The sequence below is a fragment of the Sceloporus occidentalis genome, unplaced genomic scaffold (assembly GCF_023333645.1).
Source record: "Sceloporus occidentalis isolate IW3139 unplaced genomic scaffold, rSceOcc1.0.p SCAF_2, whole genome shotgun sequence".
NCBI classification, from domain to species: Eukaryota; Metazoa; Chordata; class Lepidosauria; order Squamata; family Phrynosomatidae; genus Sceloporus; species Sceloporus occidentalis.
The window spans coordinates 200,918,672-200,935,878 of record NW_028316982.1 but is presented as its reverse complement, the minus strand read 5'-3'; the positions used below and the strand labels follow the sequence as shown (position 1 = coordinate 200,935,878).

Genomic DNA, 17,207 nt, shown 5'->3' with positions numbered 1-17,207 from the left:
AGATGAGGGCGAGCTTCTCCTACATGCATAAGCCTCTTGATGAAGACAAAACAGGAGAACACTATGCAGTATGATCCAAATACATTATACATTTTTCTAGGGACTAAGAAAAGAACTAATTTGCAGTACAGTCATCCTTCTGTATCAAAGTATTCCTTATCCATGGATTCAAGCATCCATGGCTTGAAAATGTTTACATACATACATACATACATATTCTGAAAAACAATGTTTTTCTATTTTATATAAAGGGGACCATTTTACTATCCACTGTATTTAATAAATTACCACAGATTTTGGTATCCACGGGGGATCCTGGAACCCAGCAGATACCAAGGGCCAACTGTATTTATGTTTTAACATGCAACCTTACAGACCAAGTCTGAAAATAGTATTTTGTACTCCACTATAATATTTGAAAAATGTTAGAACAGACTGACTATAAAGACAATTCTGCCGATTTGGAAATAAATTTCAAAATCGCCATGATTTTGTTATTTTTTTGTCTTCTATGTATACTCTTCCAACACTTATTTTGTGAAAGCCTTTCAAGGACATGAGTATTTCAAGCTCATTTAATTGTTTTAAGTTGCAGAACACTGTCTTGATGAAATTGGTCTCAGTAGGTTTTGTTCTCCTTTTTTTAATTTTTATATTTTTACTGTTACTAGTCTTCAATTTTAATAAGTGAAATTAATTAAATTAATTCCAAAAGGAGATTAGTTTGAAACATGTAATGCTTTCTAATATTGACAATTAATAATATAAGTGGGGTGTGAGCTGTACTTCAATGTCAATTATATGTCAGACAGTATTAGAGAGATTTTGAAGCACCTCAGTGACTAACTGAAAGAAAGTAAGAAGTTGGCAGCATGAGCTTTCGCAGACTTCAATCTACTTCTTCAGATGCTTGTTATGGAGTGAAAGCCAGGGACAGATAGGGGGCAGGCATTTAGTGGAAGAAGCTGCCAACTTCTTACTTTCTTTCAGTTAGTCTCTAAGGTGCTACAAAATCTCTCCGGTTCTACAGACTAACATGGCTGTATCTTTGAATTCTATCACCATATGTGGGACAGTAATTCTTGTTTGCATTTACTCACTGTTAATAAAAAAATCCTCTCCATCTTGCATTCACCTCCCCTCACCTTCAAAAGGCATCCTAATTGGGATTATAGGAATCAGAGTCCAACACATTTAGGTTGGGAAAAGCTTAGGTTGTCCTGGAGACTTTTCAAGTCAAGTACATTTTTTTTGTAAAGTGATTAATATTAATCATGGTCTTGTCAACAAACAGTAACATACCGGGTACTGATCCAGATCAACAGGTTGCCTGAATGCTTCAGAATCCTCACACTGGAAAATTAAATTTATAAGTTCCATGCATTGTTTCTTCCAACTATTTTCATCATAGCTGGCTTTCACAGTCGTTTTCTTCTTCATGGCCTTTCGCTTTAAAACAGAAGTATAATATGCCTAAATAAAAAAATAACACCAAGGAATAGTCCAAAAATACCTGCTAAGAAGCTAGTGTATAATATCCACACTAGTAGACTACAATATATATACTGCACAGCAGCAAAATTGCAAAACTACTACTGTCTTCCAGACAGTGAAAATTATGGCTGAAAAAGGCTGACTTACTTTTTTAGACCGTGCTCGTGGTGTATATGTTTCTCCATCGTCCTACAAAACAAACAAAAAAACCTCTTCATTTTTAAAAATTACAAAACAAAGTATCAGACACCATCTTGCTCAGCAAGTTCACAATACTGAGATCATATGGGTGTTAAGTAAGAATAAGATGTACAACATAAGAATAAAAAAAGTATTACCAGTTCAGCAGCATCAATGCTATCCACATTATTTGTTGCAATGCACAACTCAAAAATATCTGTACAGTCTGGATTTCTAGAAAATAAAAACATTAAGTTTAGAAAAAAATGTGTACCTTTTGGCTATCCAAAACCTACAGCTAAAAAGACTGAAATTTGTTTTTCCAAAAAACAATGACCCATGAAAAGACAAATCTAAGTAACACATTTTTAAATGCACTGGCAGTAGTGAACAAACAATTGTTGTTAATGTTTCAGCTAGCTTTCTAAGACCAAGACTTAAGAGCATGTAAGTAAAAATACAGCCGGCCTGATAACTTACATGGAACTGCCCCTACCATATCCAGGCTACAGTTGCCACTGGAAACAGAAGTATATTTATTCTGAACATGGACTACTTTTTAGTTATTCACTGAGAAGCCTATAAATAGTACTTTTAAAGCCTACAACCACTATTGCAGCAATAATAATTGTTAGTAATGGTCAGTAATAAGGTTATTCTGATTGTAAGCACCAAACTTACATGCATTTCATTATCAGTTGGGAATACTTCACTTACCTGATGAATTCTAAGAGCTGATCTGTGATTTTTTGAGCAGACCTAGCAATTGTGCTATTGGGTTCGTTGAAAGTTCGGGCATTGCTCTCAATATATCTCACGTCCCAAATCAATGCAGAGAGTCTCCTGTATTTAAAAGTAAATAAACAGAATAGAATTTAAAATATGAGAATTATCATGCAATCATAAAAATTACTAATACTGAAGATCTTTTAAAATGAAAGAATCCCTGTTTTTATTCTTCTGATGTTCTAACAAGGACATACATGAAAGTCTTTTTGCCACAGTTTAGTAAAACTGTGACCCTATATACTGTAATTTATCAGAAAATCCCTCCCACATAAGAGATATTGAAAGAGGACATGATAGAGAACACAAAAAAGTGATAGAAAGGCAAGAGAGAGCCAGGCAACCCTCTGTGTATTGCTTCAAATTCTAAGGTCACAAATAACGATATATTCTTTTGTACTATTGAAAATATTAAGATACTGTGGTTAACCTACTGACCTGTATTATAGCATTTATGAATGATGATTACCCACCAAGAAGAGGACTATTTGAAGAATCTAATTTTGGATTTTCCAGTTCACCATTCAGTTTAAGCTATGTACATAAAATTTCTATTGAAGTTACAAAATTGCTCTGAATGACATATAGTACTTTCATCAATACTTTCATTCTAATGCCACATCAGACTAACCTGTAAAACCGGTTAACTAGTCTCATCCGAATAGTCCAAAGATCTGTTGGATAAGCTATTATTGTACTGTACTTTGGATATGTATTCAGATCAACTGGACCAGCAAATGCTGCTGAAATATCTGTTAAAACAGTAATTTTAATCAGTTAAAACACCTAAAGTTTCTACAGAACTAATCTCTCAGTCTTTAAAAAGTAGGCTAAACTTTGCTTTTGAAGACTTAGGACAGATTAAAACAAATTAAAACCAGGAAAATGCAACTGTTTTTATAATTACAAAACATAGGCAGGGAACATCCTAATCTTTAATCCACTCCTCCCCAACCCTCAAGTCTATTTCTTAGATTTCTAGATCCTTACCAAGAGTCAGAAGTTGATCAATTGCAGAAATAATTCGCTCACATTCTTCATCCTGGGATTTTCCTTGCCATTCGCCCTTTTGAGGTTTGTATAACAGTTTTGCCATCTCTTCAGAAGTCACAGAAACACTAGCTCCCAATTCCTCAGGCTTATCAACTACTTATTTTCAACAAATACAAGGAATATAAGAAAAAATAAATAAAATGTTGCCAAGGTAAAAAAATTCTTATGATAAAACCTAAAGGCACTTAGCAACAATATCATCTCCATCTTTATTCTCTTAAAAGAGGATAATTGTTAGATACTTATTTGATGTTGGAAGGGAGCTACCTTATACAGCATGCCCATGTCATACATGAGTGCGCCATATGCGGCTTTCAGCTTATGCTGAAAGCCCCATGCTGGAAGAGGCAATACCGCATGCACCTCAGGCACACATGCAAGAGCCCCGTTGCTTTCAATGGGGCTCAAGCATTTGCCGATTTCCCTTACGCGGGTGGGGGGGTTCCAGAACAGGTCCCCCATGTAAGGTAAGGGCCCACTGTATATTGTATAAACACATGTATAACTCTAGAAATTTTAGTTAAAATTTTTACCCCAAAAAACTGAGTCAACTTATCCACAAGTCAATGTAAGTATTGTACTTTAACGCTTATTTTAAAAAGGAATCATCCCCTAGTGAAAAGAGCATAATCTCTGCTAGAATCACTGACCCCCCTGTATTCTTTCCTGCCTTTAATATGAGCACAAACATGCTTGCTGGAATTTTGTAAAATTTTTGGCACTGTTTCCTGTTTTTCATCCTTTAGATCCTTTGTTCATGTCTAAGTTTTACCCTCAACTTATCCACGGGTCATTTCAAAATCCATAATTTTGGTCCCAAAACCTGCTCTCGACTGATACATGAAGTCGACTTACTATATATGGTACCTGCTTTTCTAGCACTGTATGTTTGATGTATTGTATATACTAGCATATTTTATTTTGTAAATATGTCCAGCTGTTTCAAATGTATGCTTGTTTGACCATACTACCATTTGTTCTATATGCTGTATTGCACATTTGGTATTTTATCAATCATGATGAATACAGTAGTTTTATTAGATTATTCTACAATCAGAGCTTCAAGAAGTAGGACCTATCTCTTTGTCACTAGACTAGAACTGGAATTCCTCCCCTCTAGATGCAACTCTCATAATCCTTCACCACTGATTATGTTGGCTAAGGCAGATAGGATCTGTAAAAACACCTGAACCTAGAGCTGCCCACACCTGCACTATATCTGGAATAATGTCAACTTCTATATATTGTTGGAATACAAGTCCCATCTGACTTGCCACCCAGCCAAAAGTGAAGAATGCTGGACGATACAAACAACTTTCACTCACCCTCATACTAGACAGTTATTTGCATTTTTTTAAAAAAAATTAAGTTGATAGATATGCCATTTATATGGTATTTTTAAAACACACACACACAATGATACATGCTACTTCGTGGTTGTGTAACAATTCAATTTAAGTTTTATTCCCCAATGCTTACAATGTTCCCCAAAGAACAAGTTAAGAGTAGAAGTTAAGAATGCTAACCCAAAGTACAAGTTAAGAGTAAAAGAGTTAGTTAAGAGGAAAAGTGGAGTGGGGGATGCATAATCCTTTGCATTAAAAATTAGGGCTACATTTCTTCTCACAGTGGAAAAGATATGGATACCTATGTTTTTTTCTCCTGTAGAAAAGTAAGTAGGAGGAGGCATGATTCCAAACCAGAGTTAAGCAACCCCTTGCCTCATCATACATCTATCCAAAACTCCTGAGACTGACTTCAGCTAAAGGAAAAGTCAGGGACACACGTGATTACAATTCACGACTAAGGTGTGACTGAGTAATTCTTCACAATGCGCTGCAAAACCATCATTTTTTAAAAAAAGCAGCTGTTGAACAATATCAACTGAGTTCTGCAAGTAAACTCAAGGAGTTCACATCAACTACATTGTTATTGCTGCAATTTCACTATAATGGACAAAGCAACCACATATGCATTATGTCATCTGGAAGCAGACTTTTAATATATTTTGCAAATGATTTCTAAGGAAGCATAATGAATTTATATCCACTGAGCAATGTTATAGTAAGCTGTTCCTTTCAGGGCACTTAACAGTCTAAAGAATATTCCTTATATACTTTATTTCAGAAGATAGTCATAATCCATCATCCAGATGAGAGGGAGAGAAAGGCCAGCCACCTGCATCAGGCCTGGCCTAAAGGAAGAAGGCGAACCCGCCCTCCCGTCCATCTGCCATGGTCCAGGCCTCAGAGGGAGAGAAAAACTGCTGGACCTGATCCCCTTCCCCACTGGCATTCCCTTCTCCTTTTGTGTCATGTCTTTTTAGACTGTAAGCCTGAGGGAAGGGAACTGTCTAATTAACCATTTTGTAAGCCACTCTGAGAGACTTTGTGGCTGAAGAGCAGGGTATAAGTACTCTAAATAAAAATAAGAGAATTAAAGGATACTGAAAATAATCCTTTGTCCAGTTAGCAAGAAAAATTCCAACCAATTACTTCTGCATACCATTATCTGGAATTGGCTCCATGTCCCAGGGGCTAAGTCTTTCAATTTCTCCATTGTCCCATCTATTTAATAAAAAAGATATAAAAACAAAGATAGTTAGAGACAGAAAATATACAGGCCACTGTGGAATTGATATTTTTAAAATATGGGTTTTGGGAAACTTGGCTGATATGACAAGAATTACAAGTATTGGTAAAGCACATTTAAATCAACATAAACAGCAGCTCCCTCTTCTGTAGAAACCACATTTTTTGGTTCCCATACTTTCCAGTGTCCTTAAGATTACTGTGGGTTGAGTCTAGTGAAACCTACATCTTAGTGATCTGTTCTGGATTTTGCTTTGTACTGCTCACCAATGATTTAAATATGTTTGACATGCAGTGGTTATTTTCTTCCTTGTTCCCTCTGCTAGAACACTTATTTCTTAGTTTGTGGAAACAATTCAGGTAGTTTAGATTTTTAATATTAGGGTTGTATCATTGGTGAAACTTTACTTTCCTAACAATAGACTTTTTCTAATGGAAAAAGCATCCCTTGGATAAGGATCTTTTTTCTCTTTCTGGATGTAAAAAAGTAGTAACAAATACAGGATTATCCCCAAGTTGCATCAAGCGTTATATATTAAGGCCTAAAACATTTTGAATTAAAAGAATTCTATTCAGATACAACTAACACAATTCCTTTAATTTAAAATTACACTGGGCCTTAATATAGTATTCTAAGTGCCTCTTTGAGATCTTCTCTCTTCTGTTCCCATGCTGATAGCTTCCTCAGATTTCAGAACTGCCAGTGAATTCATTCTAAGTTCTCTGATCCTAAAAAGATGACTTTATAGAAGAACTAAACATCTGAGCAAACAAAGGACGAAAAGTGCAACCCTGCACTGCAATCCAGTATATTCAGTGGACCCTACTTCCTAGTAAGCATGTTATAGTTGCAGGACAAATTTTTATAGCAATATATATACAGTTCCATCCAAAGCAGTCAGGATTTTCCACATCCCTCTTTACCTAGCTATTACAGTATTCTTGAGCTTTCAGATTAGGTGTGTTGCTCAGTGTAGTCCTGTTCACTGAAAAAGCCAGAATACATAAAGAAAAGGTCAGAAAAAGTTTCTCGCTGCCATCCAGTTCATTAGGAGCCCTGGTGGTGCAGTGGTTAAATGCCTGTACTGCAGCCATTTACTCAAGACCACAAGGTTGCGAGTTCAAGACCAGCAAAAGGGCCCAAGCTCGACTCAGGCTTGCATCCTTCCGAGGTCGCTAAAATGAGTACCCAGACTGTTGGGGGCAAATTAGCTTACTTGCTAATTAGCTTACTTGCTGTTCACCGCTATGATCTTTGGAATAGTGGTATATAAATAAAACAAATTATTATTATTATTATTATTATTATTATTATTATTATTATTAACAGTGACACACTTTCACAAGACTACCAGCCACTACAAATATATTTTTAAAAAATATGCCTTCAAGTCAGAAGTGACATCAGTCTGAAGTGAACATGCTAAAACAAACATGCACATACTTAACACTATAACACTGAAAAGGGCTGTCCGGATATTGTGGTTGATAAGGCTCTTGGCTCAAAACAGTTCCAAACCACCAAGCATCATCAATAATTGAACGGAAGTGGTCAGCTGTAAGGAAAAAAACATATTAGATATACAATTCTTTAAGTAAACCTTTTTGGCAACAGGCCACAGGGAAAATTGTGACTATTAATGTTTTGGATACTTATTTCATCTTCTAACTAGCTGCTCTCGAAGACAAATGTCTTAAGCTCTGGACTGTAGTATTTACATTCTTCTGATTTCAAAGTAAGCAAAAAAACCTGAAGAACTCAAAACCTAATCCTTCAGTAATTAGAGAAATGATTGGTTCACTCACATCAATGTGTTTATGCTATGCTGCTACGAGTATAAAGGAACAACTTTCCCAAACAGCAATTCCTATTTCTTTATGCAGTTAATTTGACACACTCAGTCATCCCTTCTTCTATCAATTTTTGCCTTGTGGCAACGGTTGACAAGAAGAGTTCAAGCTCCTACCTGAATTCGCATAATCAATACAACTAAACAGTATCAATATCAGAATTAATATTACTACAATACCCACCTTGGGGAAGTAACACTTAGGGAAGGCAATAGCAAACCTCCTGTGAAAAAATCTTGCTAAGAAAATCACATGATAGGTTTGCCTTAGGATCACCATAAGTTGGAAACAACTTGAAGGCACACAACAACAACCAATTATACTACTATTTGGAAGTCCCTGGTTGCAACGTTGAGGTGATAGGAGAGAAGCTTTGCTCCGTTCTCCGTTTGACCACTATGGAACTCGCTTGCTTCCTCAACCTAAAATCAGCTAGGGGACGCAGAGGGTATCCAAGCCAAGTGAGGCTTGGGTTTGAGAGCTCGCAGGGGGCTTGAGATTCCTCCTCAGATGTGATCCCAACGTGGGATAACTGGATGCAAAAAATTAACAAATTTAGGGAACTATATAAATTATCTTGTTACATCCAAAATCAGAATATGAGAAAGAGGAAAAACAATTGGAAAAAAATTCTAGATTGGTGGAAAAAGAAATGGGACTTGAACTTAAGTCTCATAGAAGTTTGATATCTTTCTTTATGATTCGACAGAACCCTCATATAATTAACTTGTTCTTTATGTTTCTCATAATTGCAGGTCTGTAGAGGACAAAATGAATCCCCCACTCAAAGCAAATTGTGGTAGGATAGGAGCTGAGAACTGGGGAGATAAACATGTATTACACAACACAAAGTTGGATAAAATGGAAATTTGGTGGCTTTCTAAGATCAGTTACAATTTGTACTATCTATACTTGGTAGTTTGCTATTTAATTGCTTAATACATATCAGAGATCATGGGTCTTTTAGTTTATAAGTAAACAAATTCTTTAAGACCTCAAGAACATAAGGAAGATTTGATACAGGTCAAATAAGACAAAAAGACGTTTCTGAGCAGTTATAAATGTTTCATTTGTATCTGTTTTTTATTATATATGACAATAAAGATTTTTTTTAAAAAAAAAACAAGACTACTATTTGCTGCTACATGGTATTACCAAGACTCTTCCATCATCTGAGAAGGATAGACTTACAAGGTTTCCAGTTTCTTTGCCGTGCTTCATCATAGAACTGGCGTAACACTAAGAAATCAATAACATCTGGCATATCATGGTATCTAGAAGAAAGATTAAATTTAGTAGTTTTCTGATGTATACAGATCATCTATATTCTGCATATATTTTCTATGTGGAGAACATACATACTTGAGAGAAAATGACTTGTCTTGAAGATGCCCTGTAATATGATCCATAAGAGTAAGCTTAAGACAGCATAACGTAGGAGGCCCAACTTCATAACGTATCCCAACAATTTTTACCAATTCTTGTTCCTGGCAACAGATGCACACATAATGAAGAGACTCATTAGTACTGGTATAGTGGCAATGAAGAGTCTCATTAATATTGGTATAATTGCATTACTTACATTTGTAATGAAAGCATTGAAACAGCAGTACACAATTAAGGAATAGATAAAATAAACCAATCTTGGAGCTTAACACAAAAAAGATTAAGATTCTATTTTATGAGGTTTCCAGCTTATATTAGTAAAGTCTGTCGGGGGGGGGGGTGTTTTGTGGCAGAATTTATATTCACAACCCAAATTATCCCTACTTTTTAAAGTAATGAGAAGAACAATTTGGAAACTGTACTGATTTAAGGTTCTTAAATAACCTTAAAATGTATTCTACAAGTGTTAAGATAGGGAAGGGCTACTAGGAGATAAGAAGTTAAGTTCAAAGGCACACGTTATGAAAAAGCTGTTTTACATCTTATTATAGGAGCACTTCACTGAGAAAATTTAAATTAAATCCAAAACTGTTCCTTCACCATTTATACATACAAGCAAGAAAACTGTTTTCTAGGTGTTTTCAGAGTAGCACTATATTTCTGTCTATGAATCCTTGGATCCAGTCTCCAAATCTCTACTGAAAGGGAAAGTGACTGAACAGAGATGTCTGTTCACATTTTCTATCAACAGGCTTAATCTATCCTTTGGGAAAGTTTAGAAAATGTAAGAAAGAGATAGGACCAGCCTCTGCCTCCTGCTTGCGTACCTCTGCTTGCTTCCAGAAGCACACATACACAATCACCACGACATGGGTGATTCAGAAGAAGTGCCTTCTTGTAGGACAGGTATTCAGTCCACAGAACTACTCAGACTTTTCCTGTCTCAACAAGCATGATTGGGCCAGTGAGGGTCACTCACCTGCCCTCTCCCTCTGAATTTCTTCACCTGTATCTATATCCTGGCTACAGTCTTGCTGGTGGCTTATGCAATAAATTCTCCTATGATAGTGGCTGGGCTTTTTCATGTGATACATTTACATCCATATTCAGTTCAAAGGTCATGGAAGTGATGCATTAACAACTTCTGAACATGGCCCTCTATCACACAGTTACTTATAGAACTGCAACTGTTTCTCCATGAGGCCTCACATTTATATCAGTAGAAACAAAGGTAATGATTAGAAATTGTTAGAACACACTAATAAATATCATACATTCTAAATTCTAGAATTTAATTTAACTTGGATTAATATGCACACTGCAGTTTGCTGAAAATATTATTTTGATGCTGTGAAGGGGAAAAGAAGTAATTGCAAGGCCATAAAACAAAGTAGCTGGCTGGGCAAGTTCTGCTGCTAGTAGTGGGTTCATTTTTCTCCTCATTGGAAACTTTCCCCCATAACGAAGTTTGAAATACTCTTATTTGGAAACAAAGTTGGAAATACTCCATTTTGGTACACAAACATTTGGCAAAGCAAGATGTGGATGATGAATTCTGGAGTCTTCCAGGAGTAGAAATAGCCATTTTAAAAATATTTGACCATGGAGCAGGAGTTATATAAAAAAAAAAAACCTAAAAGGTCACATGCAGGCCACGGAGCACAATTTTCCAACTCCTTCAACAGTGGAATGTTGTACTTTTTAAGTGAAAGCAAATAATGCACAAACCTACATAACAGCTAGTAGATTATGGTCGAAGTGGGAAACATAGTGAGATTCCTCACTATGCTAGGAAATTCACTGACCTCATCTTCCAATTTGTCATATTCTTGTTGACCTCACTATTTTAATAACGGAACTGTAAGTTACTTTGCAAAGGAATAAACAGCCAATGACAAATCAGTCTTACCCTAAGAACCATTTTCCGCCATGGCTCCTTGTGAGGATTCAGCTGATAAATATTGTTTTTTCTCACTGCTTCAATATAAGCTTCGTGGCCTTGTCGAAAATATATCACCTAATATAAACAAATTCTTAAGTCAGTGAATGAGTCAAGCACAAAATTAATTTAATGGAAGTTTAAAAGATATCTGTTTCACTGCAGGTCTGGCTACATTAATTACTTCAAGGCGATTGCAGCCTTTAAAAACCAGACTAACTGGTATCTCCCAGACGGCCTTCTCTGCAATTGCTCCCAGACTATGAACCTGCCTGCCGGACGAGCTTGCCATCTTAGAAAGTTTTAAAAAAGCTGTCAAGATGGATCTCTTCTGGCAGGCCTTTCCTGAATAAAAGTGTCCAGCCACAGAATTATCACCCCCTCACATCATGTATTAGCCCTCCATGCTGTCCTCATTATATTTTTATTGTCTAAACTCCAATTTTAGTTGTATCATGTTTAATCCTGTTTTAAGGGGGGAATTTGAGACATAATATTGAATATGGATATTTTAATGTGTTGTGAGCCGCTTTGATTGTCTCGTCACAGAAAAGAGGTATAAAAATAAAAGTTTTAGTATTTTTATTATTATTATTATCACTCACTTGCCAGTTGCACTTACTATATATTCCTCACCACCACTACACAGCCATCTAGGTTGAATGAAAACAGCTACAAAAGAATTAACCTCTCTTGTACAATCCTCCCTTCCAAAACAGGAAGGTGAGTGCAATGACCCTTTCTGTCATGTCACTATTGTCATAACAGTACATGCAAACAAGTCTTGCTACTGTCTTAAGAGATCTTCATTAGAGCCCTTATTAGCCCTTTAGATACTGGGTTTTAGTAGCTTTTTAATACACAAGCAGAGAGCTGAATGTGTAGCCTGACAGGCTAGTAACATGTTTCAGTGTTACTGAGATGTCTGCAAAAGCAGTTTGGCTGTTCCTTTTGTAACTTAAAAAATGTGTTCACAAACATTGTGGTTCCCAATTGCTGAATGTTGACTGAGGATCTAGTGGGTTACACACTCATGCACATGTGCACAAACATATAAAACACCATGTGCTCCCAATCCCAGTAACATCCACTGAGATCACCATTTACCTGGCACTACTAGGAACAGTTAAACAAAGATCTTATGCCAAGGAATAATATTCTCCTCCCTCATCAGTACACACTGATCAGCAGAACTGTGGGGAAAAAGCAGATGGAATACTACTGGCTTTAGAGGCCACTTAAAGAGCAGCCATGGTCAAATGTGGCTAGGTAAATTCCTTTAAGGAGTAAGGAATTTTGTAACGATAAAGATAAGTAGTACCTCTGTATGGTTTGCCCCTAATATTTTCCCATGCAGTGCAGAAAGTTAGGGGCCTGAGCTCGGTTATGCTACTCCAAAGAGAAAGCAGATTATGTGGCATAGTTTAATTGCTCTCACCTCATCACCCATTTGTGGAACAAAAGGAGATCTTCGAAGTCTGATGTCTGTTATCCAATCAGGAGGATGGAACTCACAGGACAGTTCTGGAACTGAAGATGGTTGGGAGGCATCCACTTCAACCTCAACGTCCTTTTAAAAGTTATTCAATTTAGAAAGCAATGTTAAGTCTGCTTATTAGCCATACAATTCTCTGAATGTGTATAAGATTACTTTCATTCCAATTTTTATGTAATGCACCTTTTGGATAATTTAACTTCCACTCACCAGTACTATTATCACAGAGTATTATGCAATACAAAAATGGTCAATTATAATTTACATAAAAGCAAAAGGGCACTAAACAGAACTGGTATCTTTAGGTCTACGTTTTAACTGTTTTGTGTAAACATTTTGTTAATGTTTGTTATAGTTTCCACAACATGAAATACCTCTAGGTAAAAGTTGTGATCATCAAAGTATTGAATTCTTTGCCCATCTATAATTTCTTTACTAGCATGATATAATCATAGAATAAGAAGTGTATGGAGTTATAAAGGTCATGGGCTGCGATCAGACAGCTGTACAACTAATGTCCTCAAGTGACACATCAGCCAGGAAGGCTGAAGACATGGCCATGGCTCACATGGAATGGCCTCAAAGAGGTCAATGGCTGCAAAATTGGCATTTGAGGTCTGAAAGCCTGTTGACACAGGAGTGCTTTCAGCCATAACACCGTATTTCTTCTCACTTGGGGCACGAGTGGATACAAGTGACAACTACATGAGATTTGGGCAAACAACTGAGACACTTGCAAGTGTCCATCCCATCCAGCAACTTTGGTGCCGCAAGAGAAGCACTTTCTGAACAATGCCAGCAAGAAATGGGGCCCAAAGGGCAAGCATGGCTTCGACCACCGAACACTATACCATCTGGCTTGCCCAGCTAACACCAGTACCAAAGTGACCAGAGACTGTGACTGAAAACTGAAAGTAACTGAAGATTGTAGTTCTTTCTGTTCTGCTGTGTTGCAAATAAAAAAGGAACTGTCAATTTTGGCAGGAAGCCCCTTATATAGAGTTACTGGAAATGGGCAGGGCTACCATCAAAACGCCTCTATAGGATTCTAGAAGATTCCAAACTATGCTCTGTACAAGCAGAGGATAACCCATTTGTGTGAGTCACAGAAAACATGAAGGAGGAGGACAGATTGCTTATCTGTACCTATATTTCTTTGAGTGGTCATCTGTGAATTCACACAGATGGGTTATTCTGTGCCTGCGCAGTAAAGCTTGGAAACTTCTGTAATCACTGGACAAAACTTTGTTTGCAACTTTTCGGTGGTAGCTCTGCCAACCCTCTTATAAACCCCCTTAGCGGTCCCACTTTTCTCCAGTTCCATAACGTACGCTGCACGGCAGCGACAGAAAAGAACATGAACGAGCTGGACACAACTGAGGAGCATGGGTGTGAATTCACAGATGGCCACTTGAAGAAATACAGTTACAAGTAAGCAACCTGTCCTTCTTCTTCGTGGTCTCTGCAAATGACACAAATGGGTCAGTGGAGGAGGGAGTGTCATGATACCAATTGTAAATTCAAACCAGTTGTACCTATGAACAACCATAAAACCTTTAAACTCTGAAAGGAACATTCATTTATAAGGTTCAAATAAGTTGTACAGTAGCCCCTCAGTTTTCTTTTTTTCCCCCTAGGGGGCAGATCCTACATGCGACTAGCGGGAGAATGTCTGTGTCCGGTTATTGAACCTGAGCCTTGTGGAGAGTTAGGAGGTCTGGACAGGCTGGAAGCTGGTAAAGTTCTCTCAGGGACAAAGGGAGCAGCAGTACGAACCAAGGCTGTCTCAGCCACCATGGGGTGATGAGGATGGCGTTGGAACTGTCCACTCTCATCTTGGCAATAACTCTTGTAATGAGTGAGAGGGGTGAAAGGCATATAGGAGTTTCCTTGACCACTCGAACAGGAACACATCCCCACTGGGTGTTGAGGTGCATGGCAAAAAGATTGATGTCAGGCGTGCCCCACTTGTGAAACAGAATCGGGATGGAGCTGCTATTCATGGCACGGGCCTGAGGACCTGCTGAGCTAGTCCATCAGATCATTTTCCTCTCCTAAAGAGATGAATTGATTGCAAGAGTATTCCCCACCAGTCCCAAATGTGAAGCATGATCTCGAGTAGCATTAGGGACCATGTTCCTCCTTGTTTGTTCAGATAATACATGACAGTGATGTTGTCTGTCATGGGGAGAACTATCTGTCCAGTAAGCAAAGTCTCAAAGGCTTTGAGGGCTTATTCCACAACTAGTATTTTTAGTGTGTTGATGGGGGACCACTTGTCTCTTACTGTCAGGTTCGAGGTGTGGGCCCCCCATCCCTCCATCGAGGCATCCATGCTCAAGATAATCTGAGGTTGATAGGCAAGGAATGGCATTCCCACACAAATGTTACCGGGATTGAGCCACCAGTGGAGTGTCGTGGCCACTGGTCTCGGTACCGAGAGCCACTTGTCGGGATGGTCCAACATGGAATCGAACACTGAGACAATCCAGGCTTGGAAGGGACGGAATCTCAGTCTTGCATATGGTGTCACATAGGTGATCAAGACCATGTGTTCAAGAACTGGGCGGTCTGCGCCCTGATCCTTCTGTGAGTTAGGCAATCCTGGATGGCCCTGGAAAGAACTAGGAACCTGTCTGGGGGAAAGCATGCATGGGATCTTTCGGAATCGAGAATGGCCCAGATGAACTTGACCTATTTAGAAGGCATAAGGTAGGCTTTCTCTACATTGACCAGTAGGCCGAGCAAGTCCAACAGAGATAAAGCAGTCGATGTTCTCGGCTAACTCCTCTTGGGATGGAGTCACGAACAGCCAGTCGTCTAGTTATGGAAAGACGATAATGCCTCATTGTCAAAGGTAGGCTGATCAAACTATTGGAACTGGTGCAGATAGACAAACTTACCAATATTCTAAGAGGACAAGACTGGGGAAAAGAGGGCAAGATCTGGAAACTATTTTATGACTATATTAATAAACATAAGGTTAAGGATGAAAAAGAAGATATGTAATTTAGCTTTAAGAGGTTAAGGATATGTAAAAATGGTTTAATACCTTGAATTGCTAGTAATATAAAGAGATAACTTATAAAGTTTGTAATAAACTAACAACTAAGTTGAAGAATCCAACTTAACCTGAAATGGAAGGATATTTATGATAAACCATGACTTGATTGGAATTCAGGAAGTTATGTTTCTGTATTTGTTTTTGTAGAGGATTTATCTATGGATAACGATATTCTCTTTGAGAATGTTATTTATCAAGATGTTTCAACTGTTTTCTGGTTTCTTGTATATCCTTTATGTCTTGTTGTCTGATATGTTTGTGAAATGTTTCTGACTTGGAAGCAAGCATCCTTAAGACTGAGGGTGAAAAACCAATGGTCTCTGTAGCAATGGTAAAATAGAGGAGAGGATTACCATGCAGAAGTGGCGGTAGGTCATGTATAAGTTTAAATGGCGTAATTCCAAGATGGGTCAGAGACCCCCCATCTGTTTTTGGAACCAAGAATTAACAGGAGAAGAAACAATATCAGGCCCGAGTGGGGTCTACGGGTTTAATCGTGTCCTTCTGCAAAGGAGATCGCACTTCGTCAAGTAGGGTTTCTGAAGGGGAGGTGGAAATTATAGCTCTGGTGCGTGGGAGTTCTTCGAACTCGAGGGCATAGCCTCTACAAACAACGTTGAGAACCCAAGAGTCGGAGGTTATCATGGCCCAGGTGTTTAGGAAGGGACCCACCCTATCCCTGAAAGCCCCTGGCAGTATCTCGGCTGGGGAGGTTGGCAACAGCCAGAGGAAGAAGTGAACTGAGAGGGGTATCTTTGACTGCCTTAGTCAGCAGACTGATACTGACGTTGCTGTGGCTGGAACTGGCGGTACTGATATTGGGACAGAGAGTAACTAGAGCACTGGCCTCCGTACCATCACCGAGGGGCACCTCTGTATGAAGAAGACGCCATTCTGTTCTTCCTGGTGGCAATCCTCATATTATAACAATAAATCATTTTTTCATCTGTCTCCTTGCTAAATAACCCCGAATTATCAAAGGGCATGTATTCTATTAAGGTGTGGGCCTCAGGCATAAGATCAGAGGAATGGAGCCATGCATGGCGACAGAGAGCGATAGAGCCTGAAAACACTTTTGCAGCATAATCTGGTGAATGTTGGGCAGAATTTATCAGCTATGTGCCCAGGGTAAGTGCTTCGGCCTGAAGTGCCATGGCCAGGAGCTTCTTGTTATCAGATAGTTCATTCACGAGGGGACGCAGCCGCTCCCACAAGTACTGTTGATATGAACGCATGCATGCCAAGTAGTTCAACCACCTTAAAGTCAAGGACAGCGGCTGCATAAAATTTTTTGGCCATACCATCAATTTTTTTACCCTCTTTGTCAGTAGGCGTCAAGGAAGTTTTGGGGGTGAAAGTGTGCTGAAC

The 17,207-nt window shown here is 38.3% G+C and overlaps 1 protein-coding gene across 6 annotated transcripts in view; it reads right to left on the bottom strand.

Moving 5' to 3' along the window:
• The window catches only part of BRWD1 (bromodomain and WD repeat domain containing 1), a 75,652-nt gene that overhangs the window by 19,419 nt on the left and 39,026 nt on the right, over positions 1-17,207 (bottom strand). For 2 of the 6 annotated variants that reach the window (XM_089511993.1, XM_089511996.1), the window contains exons 24-35: positions 12,719-12,850; positions 11,251-11,358; positions 9,318-9,442; positions 9,147-9,229; positions 7,549-7,660; positions 6,019-6,080; positions 3,451-3,609; positions 3,092-3,212; positions 2,392-2,517; positions 1,833-1,908; positions 1,642-1,683; positions 1,303-1,473 (exon numbers count right to left, since the gene is read on the bottom strand). In XM_089511993.1, the coding sequence (XP_089368119.1) occupies positions 1,303-1,473; positions 1,642-1,683; positions 1,833-1,908; positions 2,392-2,517; positions 3,092-3,212; positions 3,451-3,609; positions 6,019-6,080; positions 7,549-7,660; positions 9,147-9,229; positions 9,318-9,442; positions 11,251-11,358; positions 12,719-12,850 (1,317 nt within the window). The remainder of the gene's footprint in view (positions 1-1,302; positions 1,474-1,641; positions 1,684-1,832; positions 1,909-2,391; positions 2,518-3,091; positions 3,213-3,450; positions 3,610-6,018; positions 6,081-7,548; positions 7,661-9,146; positions 9,230-9,317; positions 9,443-11,250; positions 11,359-12,718; positions 12,851-17,207) is intronic. The other 4 variants (XM_089511997.1, XM_089511999.1, XM_089511994.1 and 1 more) reach the window with 3 other exon arrangements.